The 19,209-nt window shown below is 34.6% G+C and overlaps 1 protein-coding gene across 5 annotated transcripts in view; it reads left to right on the top strand.

Annotated features, from left to right (window-relative positions):
• ASCC3 (activating signal cointegrator 1 complex subunit 3) overlaps positions 1 to 19,209 on the top strand; it is a 260,015-nt gene that overhangs the window by 160,112 nt on the left and 80,694 nt on the right. For all 5 annotated transcript variants that reach the window (XR_774729.1, XM_010573373.1, XM_010573372.1 and 2 more), the window contains 5 exons: positions 5,475 to 5,594; positions 9,742 to 9,906; positions 10,760 to 10,846; positions 13,100 to 13,276; positions 15,413 to 15,638. Coding sequence is in view for 4 of the 5 variants with exons in the window: in XM_010573373.1 (XP_010571675.1) it covers positions 5,475 to 5,594; positions 9,742 to 9,906; positions 10,760 to 10,846; positions 13,100 to 13,276; positions 15,413 to 15,638 (775 nt within the window). In the remaining variant the exon portion in view is untranslated. The remainder of the gene's footprint in view (positions 1 to 5,474; positions 5,595 to 9,741; positions 9,907 to 10,759; positions 10,847 to 13,099; positions 13,277 to 15,412; positions 15,639 to 19,209) is intronic.

The following is a 19,209-nucleotide window of genomic DNA, read 5'->3' as shown; positions in this document are numbered from 1 at the left end:
TTATCCTTCTGTCATGACATGCAGGAAAAATTAGCGCCTGCCAGATTACAGGAAATCAATATTATGAGCAGCTACAAGGAGCTATTGTGTTAGGGTTTTTTGGAAGTAACTTCATCATTTCCTTATAATTGGAGTGAGTCTAAACTTCTATATATGCTGATTTGATCTAAGTTAGTGGAATCCTCTGAGAAGAGTACAGGTGTTTTAGAAATTGTTGTGTTTATCTTGAGGTGACTATTCCATAAGCTGCAGCATTCTGAAAAAAATAAATACATTTTAAAACATATGCCATCATATTGATCAGTAGATACTCTTAGGAAGCACATTCAGTTTTGGTCATCTTTCATATACACTGTCCCTTTGGCAGTAACAGTAGCATTATATGGAGACAAAATGTGTTTATTGACTGATTTGTTACAGAAATCTAGACAGTATGCTGGTGACCACTGTCACCTTTGCCATAACAGAGCCTGTTGTTAGCACCAGAAAATCTGTGCTGATATATAATAACATGACATATTTTAGGAGCAGAGTCTGCTTTTATTACAAGTCATTCAGGAAATCCAAGTGCTTATGCTGTAGTTGTAAAGAGAAACCAATTAAAGGCCAGAAGCACTGCTGACTTGTTTAAATTCATAATTTATTATAGACAGATCAGTAGCTCAAAGAACTAGTAAAATGAAGGCAGCAGTTGGAAATATGGGAAGACTCCATGTTTCCACAAGAATATGAAGTTGCTTTTACCTGGACCAGTTCTCTTGGCAAAAATAGCTAGGTGGTAAGAATAAGGCAATGATTCAGATGTTTGAGGCAATACAATATGTAATCCTAGCCACACAATCACTGAGTGGAATCCAGAGCCTTGAATTTTGTACCTAGGCTTATGTGGTGCAGGAGAGAAAATCTGGGCAATGATGCAAAAAACCAAGGGTATTTCTAATTCCCATTTAAAAATTAATTTTCTAGAAGCAGAAAATTTTCAGAGAGGATGGGTAAAGGAATAGATCAGCTTCTGTGAAAGGAACACATTAGTTTGTTCTTGCCTGAAGTGTGCAGGTAAAGACAACTGGGAGATTATATGACAAAGTTTTATGAAGTAATGAGTGATATGGCAAAAGATGGCATCTCTCCTGGGACAAGAACCAGGAAATACTGGCTGAGGTGAGTCAGTGGCAGGTTCAGAAAACACAAAAGGGTGCCAGCTGGGTGGTTAGACTATGGAACTCTTTGCTGCAGGTAGTTGCTTCTAAAAGGTAGAGTAGTTCAAAAACTGTACAAAAGTGGAATACAAATCCATTGAAAGATATCGAATGCAAAGGCAATACCTTTAACTAATGACCTTGAGATGCAGTAGTTTAAGAATTTGGGAGAAATTTGTATGGTGCTTCTCATTGCCTCCTTCTGGCCCTTCAGCATTTGCTGTTATCTGATCTCGGAGACAGCATGCTGGCCTTGATGTCCCAGTACATTTGTTCTTAGGAAAGATACAGAGTGGGAAAAGCTGAAATAGACCCCATTTCATTGAGTTAACTTTAAACATGTATTAAATTAAGACTTTGAACATGTATTTCAGCACCGCAATCCACTGAGCATTCTCTCCTGCAGACTTGTTTTGAGTTTTGGTTTCGTTTGGGAGGTTTTTTTCTTCTAAAAATGAGTGGAAGAAGAGTAAAGGATTAATGGTGGTCAACATAGGCACGGAGATGCCCTTTTCCTTTTCTCCTGAAGTTGTGCCACAGGGCATAATGGAATGTAAAAAGGAATAAAATAAACAGCTGGTTAGGGTGCTTAGTCGAGAGGAGCGAGTCCTGGGTCAGTTAACCAGCTGGCAGACAGAAAATAGCTATGACTGTATTTTCTGGAAATACAGGAAGAAAGATAAGATGCAGGGGATGTGGTTTAATTAGACCATAAACTTTAACTTATCTGGGAACTATCATCAATAGCTCATACAATGCAGGTCACCATTCCTTCCCTAATTGTTTCCACCTGATAGAGCCCGCCCTGACATCCACAGCTGGACCCCAGCTTGTTGCTGGGACAGCTCCTTTCCCCAGAGAGCTTAGAAACCAAGAGTATTTGCAGTGCCAGGCATAAGGTATACCCTCCCCAGGGGGTGTGCCTTTCCTTGCGTTTTCTTATGATTCTGTTGTGAAGCCGGGGAATGTAAAAGGTGGTGACTTGTTTAGTTTGGACAAACCTCTTAATCTGTTTTTTGCCTTGAAAGAGTGGGCAACTCCTGTGGTTCTCAGAAGAGACACACAATTCCTTCAAAGCCCTTCTGAAAAAATCACTCGGGAGCTGGGTGACTGAACAGCTAGCTAATCTGGGCATGGGGCAAAGCACAGGCTGAGGGGAACTGAAGTTTTCTCCCTGGGTGTCCCGGGCCCTGGGGCCTGACCTGACCTGACCTGCATGAGACCAGCAACCTCATCCGTTCTCCCCTCACCTTCTTCTGCTTGTGTCCAGATGGTAGACAAGTTATTTGGAGTTAACAGATAATGACAACTCTGATGTAGTTCAGTTGTACTTATAAATAGTCCTTCAGTCACACGTGACTGGAGGAGATTCTGTCCCACTTGGGACAATTCTAGTAGCATTAAGGAATTGTTTCAAAAGCCATACAGGAATAAGACCATAATCACTTGAGATGCTGAAATGTTACTGCAAAATACTGTGGTTTCCAAAGCAAACAGAAAATTGCTTATTGGGTTTTTAGAAAGATTCCTTGCTCTCTTCCTTAAGAACAAATATTTGATTCATATATAGAAATTTTTCATCCATGTAATCTGACTCAATTATACAAATACAATAGCAATTAAACATTCTTATGTAAAATTTACTGTTATATTACATACATACCATAGATATTATCGTAATATTTTTATGCCCTTTTCTAATCTGTTTAGAAATATCACAGAGAAAAACTTCATTTTTCAGAAAGTACCTCCAAAAAGCCATGCTACTTATATCTGTTTACACTTTTCTGAAACTCAAAAACACCTCCTCTGAAATACAGTTCAACTTGATAAAGTCTGTGGGATAGCATTTGTAAAAAAAATTATTTAATGAAAATGCAGACTACTAAGCATGTCACTCACTGACACCAGCTGTTGAACAATTAGTTGAAAATTTGTGATGCTGATGACTTTTTTCATTTAAAGTGATAAAGTGAGTTGGATTAATATAGTATTCAAGTTTTCATTTTGTGAGTGCAACATAATAATTTGTATTTGAACAGTTTAAAAACAAAGTGTTTTGTGACAACTGGTGCAATCAGACAATATAATGTCAACATAGTAAATATTTCTACTCATTGATTATTCCATGGTTGGAACCATTAATACATGGTTGAGGAAATGCTGGAAAAATTTAGAACTTTTTTCCTTTTTCTTTTATTTTAATAAAGTATCGCCTTGTCTATTTATTGATTTTATGAATACTACATATGCTAGGTCTTAACAGAGGTCCTCTCCTAACTTTGTAAATAATTTATTTCATAATTACTCTTAAGTGTTTGTATTAATAAGGTAACTTCTGTCATTTATACTGTTTTAGCAAAGGTATAAATTTTCAAACTATCCATAAGAACTTTATGTGAACACTAGATGGCAGCAAATATTTAGAAGTTGCCTTTTTTTTTTTTTTTTTGTCTCTGCATATTATTCAGTGACTATTCATTAAAGTTGGGGAGGAAGGAAAGTGCAGTATTAGTTTTCAGTACCATATCTGAAACCCAACTGTATTTCATAATCACTTTTTCCGCCTCAGTTTTACTTTTAAATTATGAAAATAATTAATTTGTAAGTAATACAATCAGTATTTGAACAAATGAGGCAAAAAAATGTGGGTGGTTTTTTTTTCTTTTAATTGTCAGACTTCACTGTCCTCAGTAATGAGAATTTTACGTTTTCATGATTGTGAAAGTGGTTGTTTGCGGGAAAATGTTACTATTGGACTATGTTGTTATGCTATTTCAAGTTGTGTACTGAAAGATATTTGAATCGTGGAAAGAAACCAAATGCTGAAATTAACCTGGGTAGCAAATTGAGCAATACTGACCTGTGGGCTCTATTAGATGTTCTCCCTCTAGTAGTCTATGAAGAACTGAATGCTTTTGTAGCTACTTCAGTGCATTACGTAGCTATATACTTTGAAAAACAACACAATGGGGCTTCCCCTGACTTCCATATGCTATTGAAGAACAAAATATCACTTGAAAAATGTGTGAGACAAAGCTTGGGGTTACTCCATGCTATTAGTCATTGATATGAACAAGGTTTTGCTGGGTTTAAGTTATTTTAACTCAAAACAGATTTGTCTTGCATTATTAGTTTTGAATAGATATTTATGTTATTTCAAAAAGAATATTATATTATCATTAAGGTCTAGATGCTTGGGTCTGAACGTGCATATGAAATCACAGTTGTAGAAGGATTTATTAATTTTTGCCAAGTCATGTGGAACATTTATATGAAATCCAAACACCAATAAAAGAAAAATAGCTTTAAAAATGTAGTAATGGATCACAAAAATTCGGTAAGAGGGTCTTTTTCTTGTTTTAAACAATGAGTAACAACCAAATAACGTTTGTTCATGTGACATGCAGGAAATACCAAATCCTCCTGGTAAAATCAGGTTAACTGGAATTAAGCGGTAAAATGCTTCTCATGAATGTAACCAATACAAAAGAGAGCTGAAGTTATCAAGTGAAAATGTGTCTGTGTGTTAAATAATTTGGTGATAAAACTATTGAATTAGCAAAAAAAGTCACTAAGTAAAAAAAAACTGTTTAGGTATACCTGATTTAGCTTTGAAAAATAAATTAATAAATGTATATATATGTGCATATTACCTGCTCAATTTTGTTATGTTTTGCTGTAACAAAAATGTAACAGGTACCTGTATGTTTGACTTGCTATATATAAAAGGAGAAAACTTTGTAAAAACTGTATATAAGCAGATTGCCAAATATGAGGGCATGATGAGGAAAATCCTAAGGATTGTTGGTATCATTTGGTTTAGGACTTGAACCAGAAAGTGCTTTTATATTGATATGAAAAATTAATCTTTTAAATGTGGAATAATTCTTTTTTAAAGGTACTCTTCTTTAAATTACCCTGAGCATATTCGCTAAAAAATTATTTTTTGTCTTTTTTTTTTTTTATAACAAGCTTGGTCAGTATAATCTTTTAACTGTAAAAATCATAAGTGGTATAGGAAGGATCATGTGGGTCACTGTATCTATAATACTGTGTCACAGAACATACCATGTTATTAGATGTTCATAAGATGAAGATGTATAAATGGTACAAGTTATTGTCCTATGATTATTTTAAAATAATTTAAGTTGGAAACATACTGCCACTTTCTTTAATCTAGTGCTAATGCTCTGAATTCCATATGTTTTCAGCCAAATACTTATGTTCAGCTGTAACATATACATTTAATTTTGCCTCTTTTCCTATTTCCAGATTGCTCTTGGAACAGTAACTAATGTGGAAGAAGCAGTAAAGTGGATAAGTTACACTTATCTTTATGTACGGATGAGAGCAAATCCATTAGTATATGGCATCAGTCACAAAGCTTATCAGGTATAAAATGCATTTTAAAAAAATCTGTAACCTATTCTGGGTTTCTAATCCTTCCCTGATGTGAGGATAAATATTTGCTATTTCTACTTAACCTGACATCAGCAATTCTTTTAAAGTGCTTAGAAAAAGGAAGATATTTTCTGTAGTGGAGTATTTTTAACACTAAATTAAGAGGCCCCTTCTGTTGACATAAAAATACATTTTAACTGGCCAAGTTATGGTCCAAAGCACAACATTCATTCTTATCAGGCAGTTACTGTAACTTAGCCTATTGTCAGTGTTTCAGTTTTGTAGGCTAGATATAAATGATAAAATAAAGCATTCTTGAGTTGCTTGCTTTCCCCCCTGCCCCATCAGGTTTTGTTTTAGAATGTTTCATCTCATGACATCTTATAAATTATAAAATAACTTTTTTAATTGGTTTTTTTTCTTTCTTGTGATTTAGTAATTATAAGGTTTTTTTATTCATTTATTTTGAAATTTTTTTTATTTAGAAATATTGCATGCAGTGATATAAATCAGAGCACAGTTACATAAGTGGGTTTTTTTCATTATGTGTAATTTTTAGGAAGTTCATTAGTTTACAGATTATCTAAATATTGTTACATTTTTCTGTATAGCTGTTCATAAGCATTTAAAGTTAACGTACTTGGTCACAGGTAATTGAGCCTAATGCAAGTGAAACTTTCACAAGTGTATGGTAACTGCAGTTTATTTCACATGTCCTGAATCTCTTTTGTGACTTCGTAATTTGTCATGATATTGTGAGCAGCAGTTGTTTTGGTCATTGTAACATGTAGAGATATATGTCAGGAGATATTTTTGGAGCAGCTTTTGTGCCTGATAGTGGAAGCTGCAATGGAAGTAGGTAGGCTATTGTTTCAGCAAGCTTCTGCAGACACCTTTAGACCTCTGGTCATCTCAAATCTGTTTTCTATAAAAAGCCTTACAGTACATTACCATATGTTGATATAAGACTATATAACACAAATCACAAAGTAATAGATGAATGAAAAGCAAAAATTGCTTTGCGAGTGAGAAGAATATTGTTGTCCCATTCCTATAAAATCCTTTTTTTTTCATCAGGTATTTTTGACGAGAGTTATTAACAAATTTTAGATTTAAAAAAATGCAACTGTGGTGGTAATAACTGGTGAAAAAAGTAATAAAACACTAACAGAAATATTTTTTATAAATTTAAAAATAATGAACAAGAGTTGCTCCCCCTCCCCTTGCTTTTGTGTTTTTATTCAGCTGCTGAGAAAGTGGAGATTGCCAGCGCTTGTCTTTTCATGCCACTAACCTCCTTTCTACCCCTCTGATTTGATGTGCTAATAATAGACATTCCTGTTTTTGTGTTAAGGCAGTGACAAATTATATCAATTTGAAGTGTTATCTATTCATGTAGGAGTAAAACCAATGCCAATCCCCTTATTTTCTAGATAAACCAGTTTTAAACTTCAAAGGTAATGTGTTATAGACGGTATACGGATGGTATAATGCCAGATGCGGGCATAACCACAGATTTGCTCACTTAGGCCATTCTATGCCTTCTGTTCTGGTTATAGGTATCTAATTTTCATAATTGGTATCTTATTGTTTCTTAGTAATGTTGCAGCATGCCAATTTCTATCTCTGTTTTGGCCGACAGTCAATGTTACCCATTCAGAATCCATATATCTGCATAACCATCGTGGGTCACACTTCCCAGCTGTTTGGTGTGGCTGAGAAGATGCAAACTTGTTTTCCCTCTGCTTTCCACAGGTGGTCACCACATCCAGTAATTACTTTAGGGTGCAAAAGTTCCAGCTTATTCACAGAAAAGGGGGGTGTTGTCCTGCACAGGGAGACCAGGGCAAGCATGCACCTGCCATGCACCAACATATTCTGCACCCCACGTGTTGTCTCCAGGCTACTGCTGTTCCCCACCTAGCCCATTTCTGGGCTACGCCCAGGAGTAGGCTACTCCAGGCCCACTGCTTTGATTTGTGACTTTTCAAGTTGTTTGCCAGAAGTGCCAATAATGCCTTTTACTGATTTGGGAAAAATGTCAAAATTTATGGTGAGCTGCAAGAAGAAACAAAGAGTGGAAGGAAAAAGTGGAGCGAATGTGAATGTCATATTAGTGAAGCCTGTAGTATGAATTACAGGCGTTTTCTCATCCTTTTAGGGTTCCAAAGGAAAGGTGGCTGGTTTTTTTTAAGGTAACCCCTTTGTTTTCTCCTCTTTTTGGTTCCACTTTGGTGTTCCCACAGTTAAGCAAAGCTTTTTATCCCCATAAGCTGTATGTTTATGTTTAGAACATCTGTAAAAGTTGGAGGAACTTGTCCCCAACACTCCTCTCAGTTAGCTAGAGAAAACAATATGAATAATAATGTATTTTATCATGCATTCTTAAATTTCCATATGTATGCTCCAAACCTGCTCAGTTTCTTGCTGTTGACATGCCAAGGCTTGTTTTTAAGACTATGGCTTAAAGCTGTTCTAGGCTTGATCTTTTACTCTGTGGGATTTCTAATTATGCAAGTTCAACAAGAAGGGTGCTAACCATGGATTCTCTAGACTGGAATATTGTTTCACAGCCTTTTCAAGTTGGTGACCTTTCCTTTAAATTTAAAACATTCATATTTGTTAAAAATGTTAGTCTGCTGTTACAGGTTTAGCTTTTTCGTATGTAAGGCAAAAGATTGGCAGGTAGTTTGGACTGCCAAAAGAGTAGGGAAATGTTTTGATATTTTTTTAATTTTTTTCCCCCTCTTTAGTTTTAAGAAATGTTAAACATCTGGCATCCTGATCACTTTTTTTTTGACCACCTCTGCTCTGAAATCTGACCTCAATGCATGACTTACTATTGAGAAAAACACTCTAGACCTTTGCCATCTTAGCTTTTGACTTGAAACTAAGGCAAGCCATAACTAAGGAGAAACAGCTTCAGAGTAACGGGCAAAGACAGGGAATATTAGGAACTAGTCTTGCAGCTGCTTTTTGGAGATGGCTGTGTTCGTCTGCAGCTTCACTGAACATGAGATGAAGCACTTTGGCACAAAGATGAAACTGAATCCTGGCCCAGGGAAAACCAGAGTAAACCAAGGCATAGCAATTCTTAAAGCCTGCTTCTTTTTGCAGTCTTGGTCATGTATCTCTGGTGCAGATTTACCAAGAGTGCTGGTATGACTTACTCCGTAGGAAATCTGAACTACGCAAGCCCTGAAATAAGAATGCTGCCTATGGACTAGGAACAGAGTTCCAGTCTTTTCAAATTTGGTGACTAATCATTGCTTGCGTAATTAGAGCCATATCTCAGGTATATCTCAGATATACCAGAGGGTTAACATGACTATGAATCCCTTTTCACCTATCCCTGTCAGTCTGGGTATCCCAGGTGCATGATGTGCAAACACAATTATACAGCAGTCCCACTCAGATGGGCGTTTTGCCTAGCCTTGTATGTACTAATGACATAACGTACATTATTACTTGGACAAAATGTCCAAGTTCCTGAATTTTGATATGAACAGAAGTGGTGTTGGACACAGCAAGCTCCTTGTGTGCTTTTAATGTGAATGTTTATACAGTACGTCTATAACTGAATAATTAGAATATCCCAGCTGACATACCTAAAGCTTTTAGGGATGTTAGAATTTTTTTGCTAGTAAACATTTCAGCCATCCAATTTGAAGCTTACTCTATTTGGGATACAATTAAAGCCATCCTCATGTCAGATACCCAGGTATATCTTCAGCCATTTTCATAAATAGAAGATACCATGAGATGGCATGTTTTTGTGAAGTGATACAGTAATGATAATTTCATGAAGAATATGTTATCATTAAAACTTCTTTCAAAAACTTCAATGTAAATTTATTTCATAATCATGCTATGATTTCATAATTCTACATTGTATTGATAGTCTCAAAGCATTGCAAAAGAAATATTATTCTGATTATTTTGTCTTATACACACAGTTTTGGGTCAATAATGTCAATGGAGCTGTTATTAGTGAGATCTCAGGAAAATCTTGACTTAATAACTGTACCTTCCTTTTATTTGATTTCTGGCTCTGTGTAACTGGGTTATCTCAATAAAATTATTTATTTAACACTTTTTTTTTCTTTTATACAAATAAATGTGTGTGTTTCATGTCTAGATGGATCCAGGTCTAGAAAAGCACAGAGAACAATTGGTAATTGAAGTCGGCAGAAAACTGGACAAAGCCCGCATGATTCGCTTTGAAGAACGAACTGGCTTTTTTTCTTCAACAGATTTAGGCAGAACTGCCAGCCACTACTATATTAAATACAATACTATAGAGGTAAAATATGATGTTCTATTTCTGGGGGTTTTTTCCTTCTTTTTGAACCTATACCTAAAATAGTTGTAAGATATTACAGAATATATAGCTGATTTGTTCAATATATTTTCAAATCATATTTACCGAAATGGGGAGAGAGGAAAAAGAAAGAAGCTAAGTATAAAGCAGTACTGAAAAATTAGACCTCGTGTGAAGTGAGTTTTGAAATTTCTATAGTCTTTGCCTTCTTTTAGGTCAATTAAAAGAAACATTTTGATATCAACAGTGTGTGCAACCACTGGTACATGATAGCACATTCAAGTATAGAGTCCGACAGCAGAAAAGTTTTTCTGCATGAAAATCCTATCAGGTTGCCAGCCTTAGACAACTTTTGGCACTGTAATCACATTGTGTTGTAAACATGTAAGGAAAATGCATTTGTACAAAACTTTGTAGTATTGGAAGCTTGATTTGATGTACAAGTTCATCTTAAAACCTTTCTTTTGTAGGAAATAAGTCTTTTTCTTGAATAAAAGCTGAAGACTCAGCATTAATGATTTTTAACTGTTTACTGTCAGTATGTATAATTAGTCTCACATATTTATTCACAAATATGTCCTAGACTTTTTTCAAAATGGCCATAGATTGCATGTCTCTCGATTTTTGGGGTGCCTAAGTTTCGAGGGACTGTTTTTCTGGAAGTGCTGAGAAGTCATTCTGGAAATTGTTCCTTTTTAAATTGCATCACTCTGGTCTTCCAATAACTAACTTACATTTTAACCTGATATGCCTTTTAAAATCTTGGTTAATGTTTCTTTCTTTTGTGCTATATTTTTATTTTCAGTGTTAAATCAATTCATTTTTTTTTTAATAGACTTTCAATGAATTGTTTGATGCTCATAAAACAGAAGGCGATATTCTTGCAATAGTATCAAAAGCTGAAGAATTCGAACAGATAAAGGTAAAGTTGTATCCTTTCAAACAAAGAATATGTCTTAGAACTAGACACTTTTGTAGTACTCACTCCATAAACAGTAAGTGTCTATAGACCCAAGTTTTGTTAAATATTAAGCACCATTACAAAATGTTTTCTAAGTAGGCATAATTGCCAAGAGCTGTATATGCTCTCACTCAAATTTATATGTAGTTCAGCTTGAACTATAATGCACATTTAATAACTAGCTATGGATCTTTGAGAATTCCTTTTAAATGCTTTTAAGAACTTTTCAGCTTCTCAATTATTAACAGGTGAAGATAAGCGTCCATTGGAATGGTGCACCCAGGGATGATATAGTTTTTCTGTTTGAAGTTTAAACCATTATTAGATGTCTCCCTGAACAATTGCTTTATCAGAAATGAGGCAAGACTCACTGAAGTTAACTCTGTGATATACTTCATGCAGGGAACAGTATTAGATTAGCAGAATGGTATATTCTGATAAATTATTTTCAAATTTGAAATCTAGAAAGTTGTTGTAACAGACGTTGTTGTGCAGGCTAAAAGATTACTGTACTATCATACTCAGTTCAATTTCAACCTCCTGTTTTTGCCTCCTGTGTGGGTAGGACACAAGACAATACATTGCAAGCCGGCATGAGCTTGTTTGCCCATGCTTCCTTCTCACAGAGGTGCGAGCCAGACTCCACAGGGTTTATTAGCTTGGGCTCATTGCCATTTTACCACAATTATACAACTTTCAGATCAGAATTGGCTCTCATTCACCTGGCTTTGCGAACTGGCAGTGTGAATCCCTCACCATCTACATATTTACATATTTGCACACATTGTCTGAGTATTACCATCTCTTTATCTAATGGAGAAATTCTATTTTGCTGTAATCTCTTCTATTATAGAAGATAATAAGCAGTGAGGTTTCACAGTGATACATGCAACATTTTCCAAGCTAGAAGGGGGTTTTTATGACAGTGATACTGCTTTGCTAGGTCTAAATTTAGCGTAATTGAATATTTAAAAGTAAAGCATATGGAAAATATGATGTGGTGTGTTTCTATATTTGTAATAAAGTTAGTAGTGATGCTTCTTGACTAAAGCATAGTTTTTCTAGTTTGCTTTCGAGTTTGCTGTGGCATCAGTGCACAATCATTTCCAGTTTTTTGTGATGCATTTGCTGTGCAGCTCTGAATGTTAAAACTAGTAACTGATTTTCACAAGAATAACTCAGGATTTACCCCTCTGCGTGATACAAATTATGACTTTTGTTAATCTGAATCATGTCTCCATCATGCCTTTAAAAAAATCTGTATTTTGAGATAGGTAAGTCACCAGTAGCTGAAATGCAGATCTGGATTTGACCTGTGCTGTGCTATGTGAGAGCAGAAAAAATTATCAAAAATGCTGTTGTAAGCAGAGCATAATGTTCCCCTGACACTGGAGTCATTTGTGATGGTTGTGTCCTTCATCTTTTTCTTTCCTGTAAGGCCAGCGGCTGGATAGTTGGAGATTTAAACCCAATTGTCTTAGGGTCTTTTGTATGTCAGGTAGTCAGGTCCAAATGAAAATTACTTCCAGCTGGTTCCCTGCAGGGACCAAACATTTACCCTCTTTAAATAAGTTTTACACTAACAGACTATCAGTAAATCAAAGAATATGTAGATTTATGCTGGTTTTGCCATGTAAGGGTCATCAGTTAGAATGTGAAATGTTATGCATTATTCAAACCATAGATATTAATATTTCTTTACTCATATTAAGACTTAATCTTATTAACAGTGAAAATTTTAATATCATGAATCATAGTACTTCACAGTTTTGAGTTAAAAATGTATTATGCCACATGCAAACTATGTAACTATAATGAGTACATTTAATGTTAATTCAAGATTGCCCTAATCCAGATGGACAGAGGTTTTACTCTGGTCAAATAAAAAATGAAATCTCATCAGATGAAGGATGGTAGGGTCAGAAGATTCAATTTTTGTGGCATATCAAATTTTTGTATGTCAATGGCAACCTTAATAGATGGTGATGAATAATAAAATGTAATTGTGTCACTATTAAGATAGTTTCAATTATGTTCTATTAGCTACATTGTGGAAGATGTGGGTTTGCTGCTTTTTTCTTCTTTTTTTTTTTCCTTAAAGCTAGAGACTCCATTTAAAAATAATGTAACTACGTTATAAGGAAAATTTGATTTCAGTGTAAAAATTTTTATCAAATTGCTCCAGCCTCTTCATAATGTGTAATTGTGTTTTAGGTAAGAGAAGAAGAAATAGAAGAGCTGGATACCTTACTGAATGATTTCTGTGAACTTCCTGCTCCAGGAGGTGTGGAAAACAATTATGGAAAAATTAATATCCTCCTTCAAACATATATTAGCAGAGGGGAGATGGACAGCTTCTCTCTTATTTCAGATTCTGCATATGTTGCACAGGTAAAAATAGTATTTTTTACATATCTGTTTCTGTCTTCTGCTGTTTTCATTCTCCCAAATGTTTACAATTATGTGAGCGGGCCTTGATCTGCAACTTTTTTGTACGTTTTTATGGAAATTGATTTGAAAATCAGAGCCTTGTATGTGTGCGCATGTGTGGTATAATATTTAAGTAGAAAAGATTTGTAAAGCCTACCTTGGGAGACAATTGCATTTTTTGTTAATTATGAATGTCCTTTTTGGTCATATTACCCCTGTGGTCTTGTTATATTTAGTAGTTCTAACTGTGACTGCACAGAAATTTTAACTTACTGGGTTTTCTTCTAAATCTGGAAAACTGTTGCAATCTGTTTTTATGTTTTGTGTACTTCTATATTTCGTTCTGCAAAACATAATTTGTATTTTATTTGTATAACTCGGTTTATACAAGAAAAATGTGCTATTACAATTTTATTGCTAGATGTAATCATGCAGGTTTACATATCAGTCTATGTATTTGTTTCTTAGCTTGATTTGACACCTGAATGGTTGATAGTTATACAGCATGTTTAGTTACTACACAGAATAATAAGAGAACTGCAAGTCTGTGACACAGAACTGCTTGCTTACACAACTAGAGCCCATCTTAGAAAGAAAGGGGTGTTGCTTGAAAGTTTAGAATTCTGGATCCCAAAAACTCAAAGTGACAAAATGCTCGTAGACAATCCCAGATGTGCAAAAGAACGAATGTATAAAATAGATTATAAAGTTTTACCTTTTAGACCATCCTATGTCTCTCTTTTTTCTTTTTTTTTCTAGCAGTCAGCAACATGTTGCATCAAATCATTTTTGTCTTATCCTTACAAAACCGTTTTGCAAAGAATTGATTGTAAAATTGCATTTAGTTGGTGCTAAAGATGAGAGTTAAATATTCAAAAGTATACATGTTCTTCAGCAAGATTTTCATACTAACGTTACCTTCTTCACAAGTGTTTACATTTCATAGCACATATGGGTATAAATGAGAAAATTCTGAAATCATTATGCACATCATAAAAATTGTGGTACTTGCACAGCAAGATCATTTTCAGTATGATTCTTTTAATCTTTGCTTTCAAGACAATTGCTTTTATTTGTCTGTCTCAATTATAGCATTTTTAGTGAGGCAACATGGTAGTCTTCTCAGATCTTCATAAATTGTACATGTGGAACCAGTGCTACAAATTATGAATTTTTTTAATCGGATAGTGACTATTAAGAAAATAATTCATCCTTTCTAAGTAAAAGGAATGTGTTTTTTTAGTAACATATGCTTCCTATCACGACCAAATAATTTTCTATTTTTTTATTCCTGTTGGCATTGCAGAGCCAGTAGAGAATGATTGCATTCTATTCAATGAATCAAGAACAGAATTGCTAATCCAGGCACAGTACTGGTAGGCCCCAAAAAATTAAAAAAAAAAAAAAAAAAAAACCAAAAAAAAACCACAACTTCATAATACAGCTTAATAAGTTTACAAAAGGAATATCATAACTTACATTTTCAGGATTGGACTGACTTCATTCAAGCTTATGTTAATAATTAATTTTAAAAGTCCAGAGCAGAATTATACAGTTTGGTTATACAATAGTCTCAGAAGATAGTAACATGTTAAAAAAAAGTCACTACTGTTAAACTTCTGTGCGAATGTTGTGAAATTCAGTGTGAAATGGGATGCTATTATAGAAGCACAACTGAAGTGAAAAATTAAAACTTAAATTTCCATATAAACTGAGTTTGCAGGTGTATATTATATGGGGAGAGAAGGAGGAAGATATTAAGTACAGTAAGTGAATTTGTTTCAGAAGTGATTAAGACGCAGTAAATTTAGAACTCCCTAATGTTAGCATAACCATGATCAAAATTCTATGGCAGACTTGTCACCACAATTTTAATTAATTGCACATGTTTCTTTTCATAATTTCTATAGGCAGTCATGAGGTAGTTCTGTCACTAGACAGGGATGGAAAAAACAGTTTTCAAGAATGTTTGAAACAAGTATGAGAAGAAAAATCTATTGTTATGGTTTGTCAAAGATGAGTCTATGGGATCCTTTTCATTTTACAAAGAATACTTGAGAGAATTACAACATTTTTGCTTTTTTTTTCACTCTCCAGAATGCAGCTCGTATTGTTCGAGCTCTTTTTGAGATTGCCCTTAGGAAACGTTGGCCTGCAATGACATATCGACTACTGAATCTCAGCAAAGTCATTGACAAGCGGCTGTGGGGCTGGGTTAGCCCTTTGAGACAGTTCTCAGTGTTACCACCATCAGTCCTCTCAAAGTTGGAAGAGAAGAATCTCACTATAGACAAGATGAAGGACATGAGAAAAGATGAAATAGGTGAGAAATCAGCAGTGCTGATCTGCTTAAACTTTTAGTAATCAAGGTGCAAGTTAGAACTAGATCTAAGCTATTCATTAATATACCCACTCTGTTCTGGAAACCATGGAGACACATTAATATGGTATTATGGTCTGTCCAATAAAGAAGGTTTATTCAGTCTCTGCGGCTTGTAATATGGCACAGCTTTGAGGGTAAGGCTAGCCCATGTCCTGCCAACCCCAGAACACATGTGCAATGGAGATGTATGTTTATATGTATTTACATATATGTGTATATATACATATTTATGTTGACCTGTGCCTCCCTTCTTGCTCACATTACATAATACACTACTATAAAAGGCATCTGTTTATTTTTGCCAGTTGGCAAAATAGGGCCTTTTGGTTTTTTATTTATTGAAATACTGTTAACGTGAAAAAGAATAAAAGCAGATTATTATGTCCTGGTATACTATCAGTAAATGGCCTGCTTCTGAAACACTGCATTAATTTTCATTGAACATGGAGAATTCATTGTCACTGGTGTCATTGCAGCAAAACCTTAATGGAATTTTTTAAAGAATTTGACACTTAGATAATGAGAAAATCCACAAGCCTACTGATAGACATAATGACAATTTCTAGTATGTGTGTATAAACTGTTGTGCAAAAACTGTCCACCAGCTGGTTGAATTTGAAAAAAAAAAATTGCTTATAGGGTATTTCTTTTTCCTATCTAAGTGTATTTTTTCTTATTTGGGCTTTCTTTGCACCTGTTATTGCCAAGTTGTTGAGAAACAAAGTGCCATTTTTTAAAAAATCTTATTTTACAGTAAAAATACAATTCATAGTCACTGCTTTTTAATAGTTATGGCCTCTGAATTGGTATTTCTCTCATTTGACAAGAGAACTACATTCCTAACTTAGGAAGCTTTGTTACATGCCTAATTTAGGTTGGAAAAAGTTGAATAAATATGTAAAAGTTTGCAGAATTAGAGGCTATATTTTTATTTAATAAGTTAAGCCAAAGGACTATAAGAAAATTTTACAAGCTTGTTTTAACTGTGCTTTATAATATATAGTAATTTTAAATGCATTAAAAATACAACATTTTATTTGAAGTGCTAGCATTATCATGCTTTTCTATTCAGAAGTGTTATAGCACTTTTTTATTCAGATTTGTTAATTTGTTGTTTATTTGTGCAGTCTTTTTAATACTTAATATTCTTTTCCATTAATTGTATTAATGCTTTTTTCTTCTTTTGTTGTTTTATGCTTCTTTTTTGCCATACCTGCCCTTGGAGAAGCAAGAAATTTTGTATTAAAATACAAAACCAGTTTTCCTTCCTTCAACGTAGTGGATCTAGTATTGACAAGATGGAAATGTATCAATATGTACCTGTAAAATGTCTAGTTTTGTTTTATATTAACTTAGTTTGAAAGTAGATGAGACTCGGGGTTTGACTGTGAAAATAGGTCATTGTTGACTATATGTAATGATACTTCGTGTCCTTCAGCCTTATACACATCAAAGCAAGTTGATCTGTGCATCTCTGTGAAGTACTGTTCCTTGGCATACTTCCTCCTGTCTAGCCTCTCCTTCTGACACCAAGGGTGTGAAGGAAGTGCTTGCCTGGCAGCCACCTTATTTTTCTTTGAATTCAAAGCCATGTTTAAATGAGAAAAGGCAGAGCTTCCAGGTGCTGCCTTGTTCTCCAGCTCCATAGGACTAGTTTCGCTCTTAGCATTTCTTCCTTTTTAAGTGTTATTGTGACCTTGGAGATAGAATAAAAGAAGACAGGAGCTAGCTGGCTAACTCAGTCCATGGCCTAGGGAGAGATTAAAGCATCAGGTGGATGCCAGCTCTCCCAGTGAATGAAGAGTGTGCTGTGTGCACAGATCCTGGATTCCAGCGTACCACAAATAGGTGAACACCAATCTATGCGCTATAGCAATGTAACCGTGGAGTTTCCAGAAAGCCAAGAAATCACTGTATTATCTGAGATAAACAGTCCTCTGTTTTTTCAGAATACAGATGATGATCTTGTGGAATAAGCAAAATTCATTCTTCTTTTGTTAAAACTTACCTATTTTCTTGAATAGTCAGCTTTTATTCAGAAGGTTTTAGTATTTCTTAAATGCCATTGATAGTTTCTCATAATGAATGAATAACTATCTAAAAAAAATGACGGGTGGAGGGGAGAGAGAGTTTTACAATATTTTATAGAAGCTGGGAGACGAGCCTTATTTTCCCCTAGCAGATAAGTGCACAAAACCTCACTGCTGTCCTGTACAAACACAGAAATTCACCTCACACATCATGATACAGAAAGTGATTTTTGGCGTGGAAAAGTGTACTTGCCTACATAAGTTTATTGAGTCGTATCTTTGAATATTTGGCACCCACCTTTATTTAACACGATAAGTTTTACCTCTAATTGCAAAAGCTAGTCACTGTGCAAGTATGCTGTAATACTGCATATATCACCGAGTTGTACCAATATAATTGTTTTGGTTTTTAATAATCCACTTGCTGGAGGTGCACTTACTTTACCAACTGCAAATTAAACTGATTAAATATGTCTTAAAACTTTTGCACTAGGTATTTGCTTCTTGAGCAAGATCACCATTCATTACTTCAGAGTATAAACACCTGTGTGAGGCAAAATCTGCCAGCTTGTTAAATAAGAAAAATGAAAGAGGGAAAGTCAGTATCAATATAAAAAAATCAGCGATTGCAAAATGTTATGCTCCTAAATTTTGTGCAATAGCAAGAAAAAGTTGGTATCACCTCTACACTTTGCACATAATGCAAATAATAGGATTTCTTCTCTTTTTTTTTTCTTTTTTTTTTTTAATGGAAAAGTGTGCACAGGATCCATATAACGATACCAGAAAATATCAGTAGCCATTCATAAGGTAGCTTTTAACAGTGAGTACTTATGACCATTACAATTAAGATCTAAAATATGCTCCACACAATTATATAAGCAGTTTCAGTGAAAATGTAATAAATCAACCTTCTTTCCTTAAATAAGCTAGAAGTTGCAATGTTTTTCAGGAGAAAAAGAAATCACTGCTGCATACTTTGTTTTATATTTAAATGAAGAGCAAGGGAACAGAGATTTCAGCTGTAAAATGCAAGTAGAAAAATATTTTTTAACGAATATAATCACTTTATTGCCTTAGTTACCATGGCTGTGATTAGAAAATAAAAAACATTGCAACATTTATTTTCTCCTTTGTCTCAGCTACATGGTGGTGTATTCTGAGCTACTGTGAGATGTTTACTAGTTACATGCATTTTTAAGCTATTAACTACCTTTATTCAGTTTTATGAAAAGCATTCTGTCTGCTTTGAATCACTACACAGGAATTGTAGAAGTTCGAATGTGTGCCCTTCATTAAGTAAAAAGTCAGTATTCATGCTTTAAAAAAGAACTATATGGCTTGGTAAGAGCCTGGTCAAAAAGTCAGGAAAGGGAACTAACTTGACATGTTTTCAGTGTGAATTCTTAATAGTTATTTTAACCCCTTAGTCATAGCCAACAAGGGGGTTAATACTGATTTTTCTAGGCTCATAATTGCTA

Source organism: Haliaeetus leucocephalus, unplaced genomic scaffold (assembly GCF_000737465.1).
Source record: "Haliaeetus leucocephalus isolate CR32 unplaced genomic scaffold, Haliaeetus_leucocephalus-4.0 Scaffold384, whole genome shotgun sequence".
Classification (NCBI taxonomy): Eukaryota; Metazoa; Chordata; class Aves; order Accipitriformes; family Accipitridae; genus Haliaeetus; species Haliaeetus leucocephalus.
Note: the sequence above shows the minus strand (reverse complement) of the source record. Positions and strands in the feature narration are given on the sequence as shown.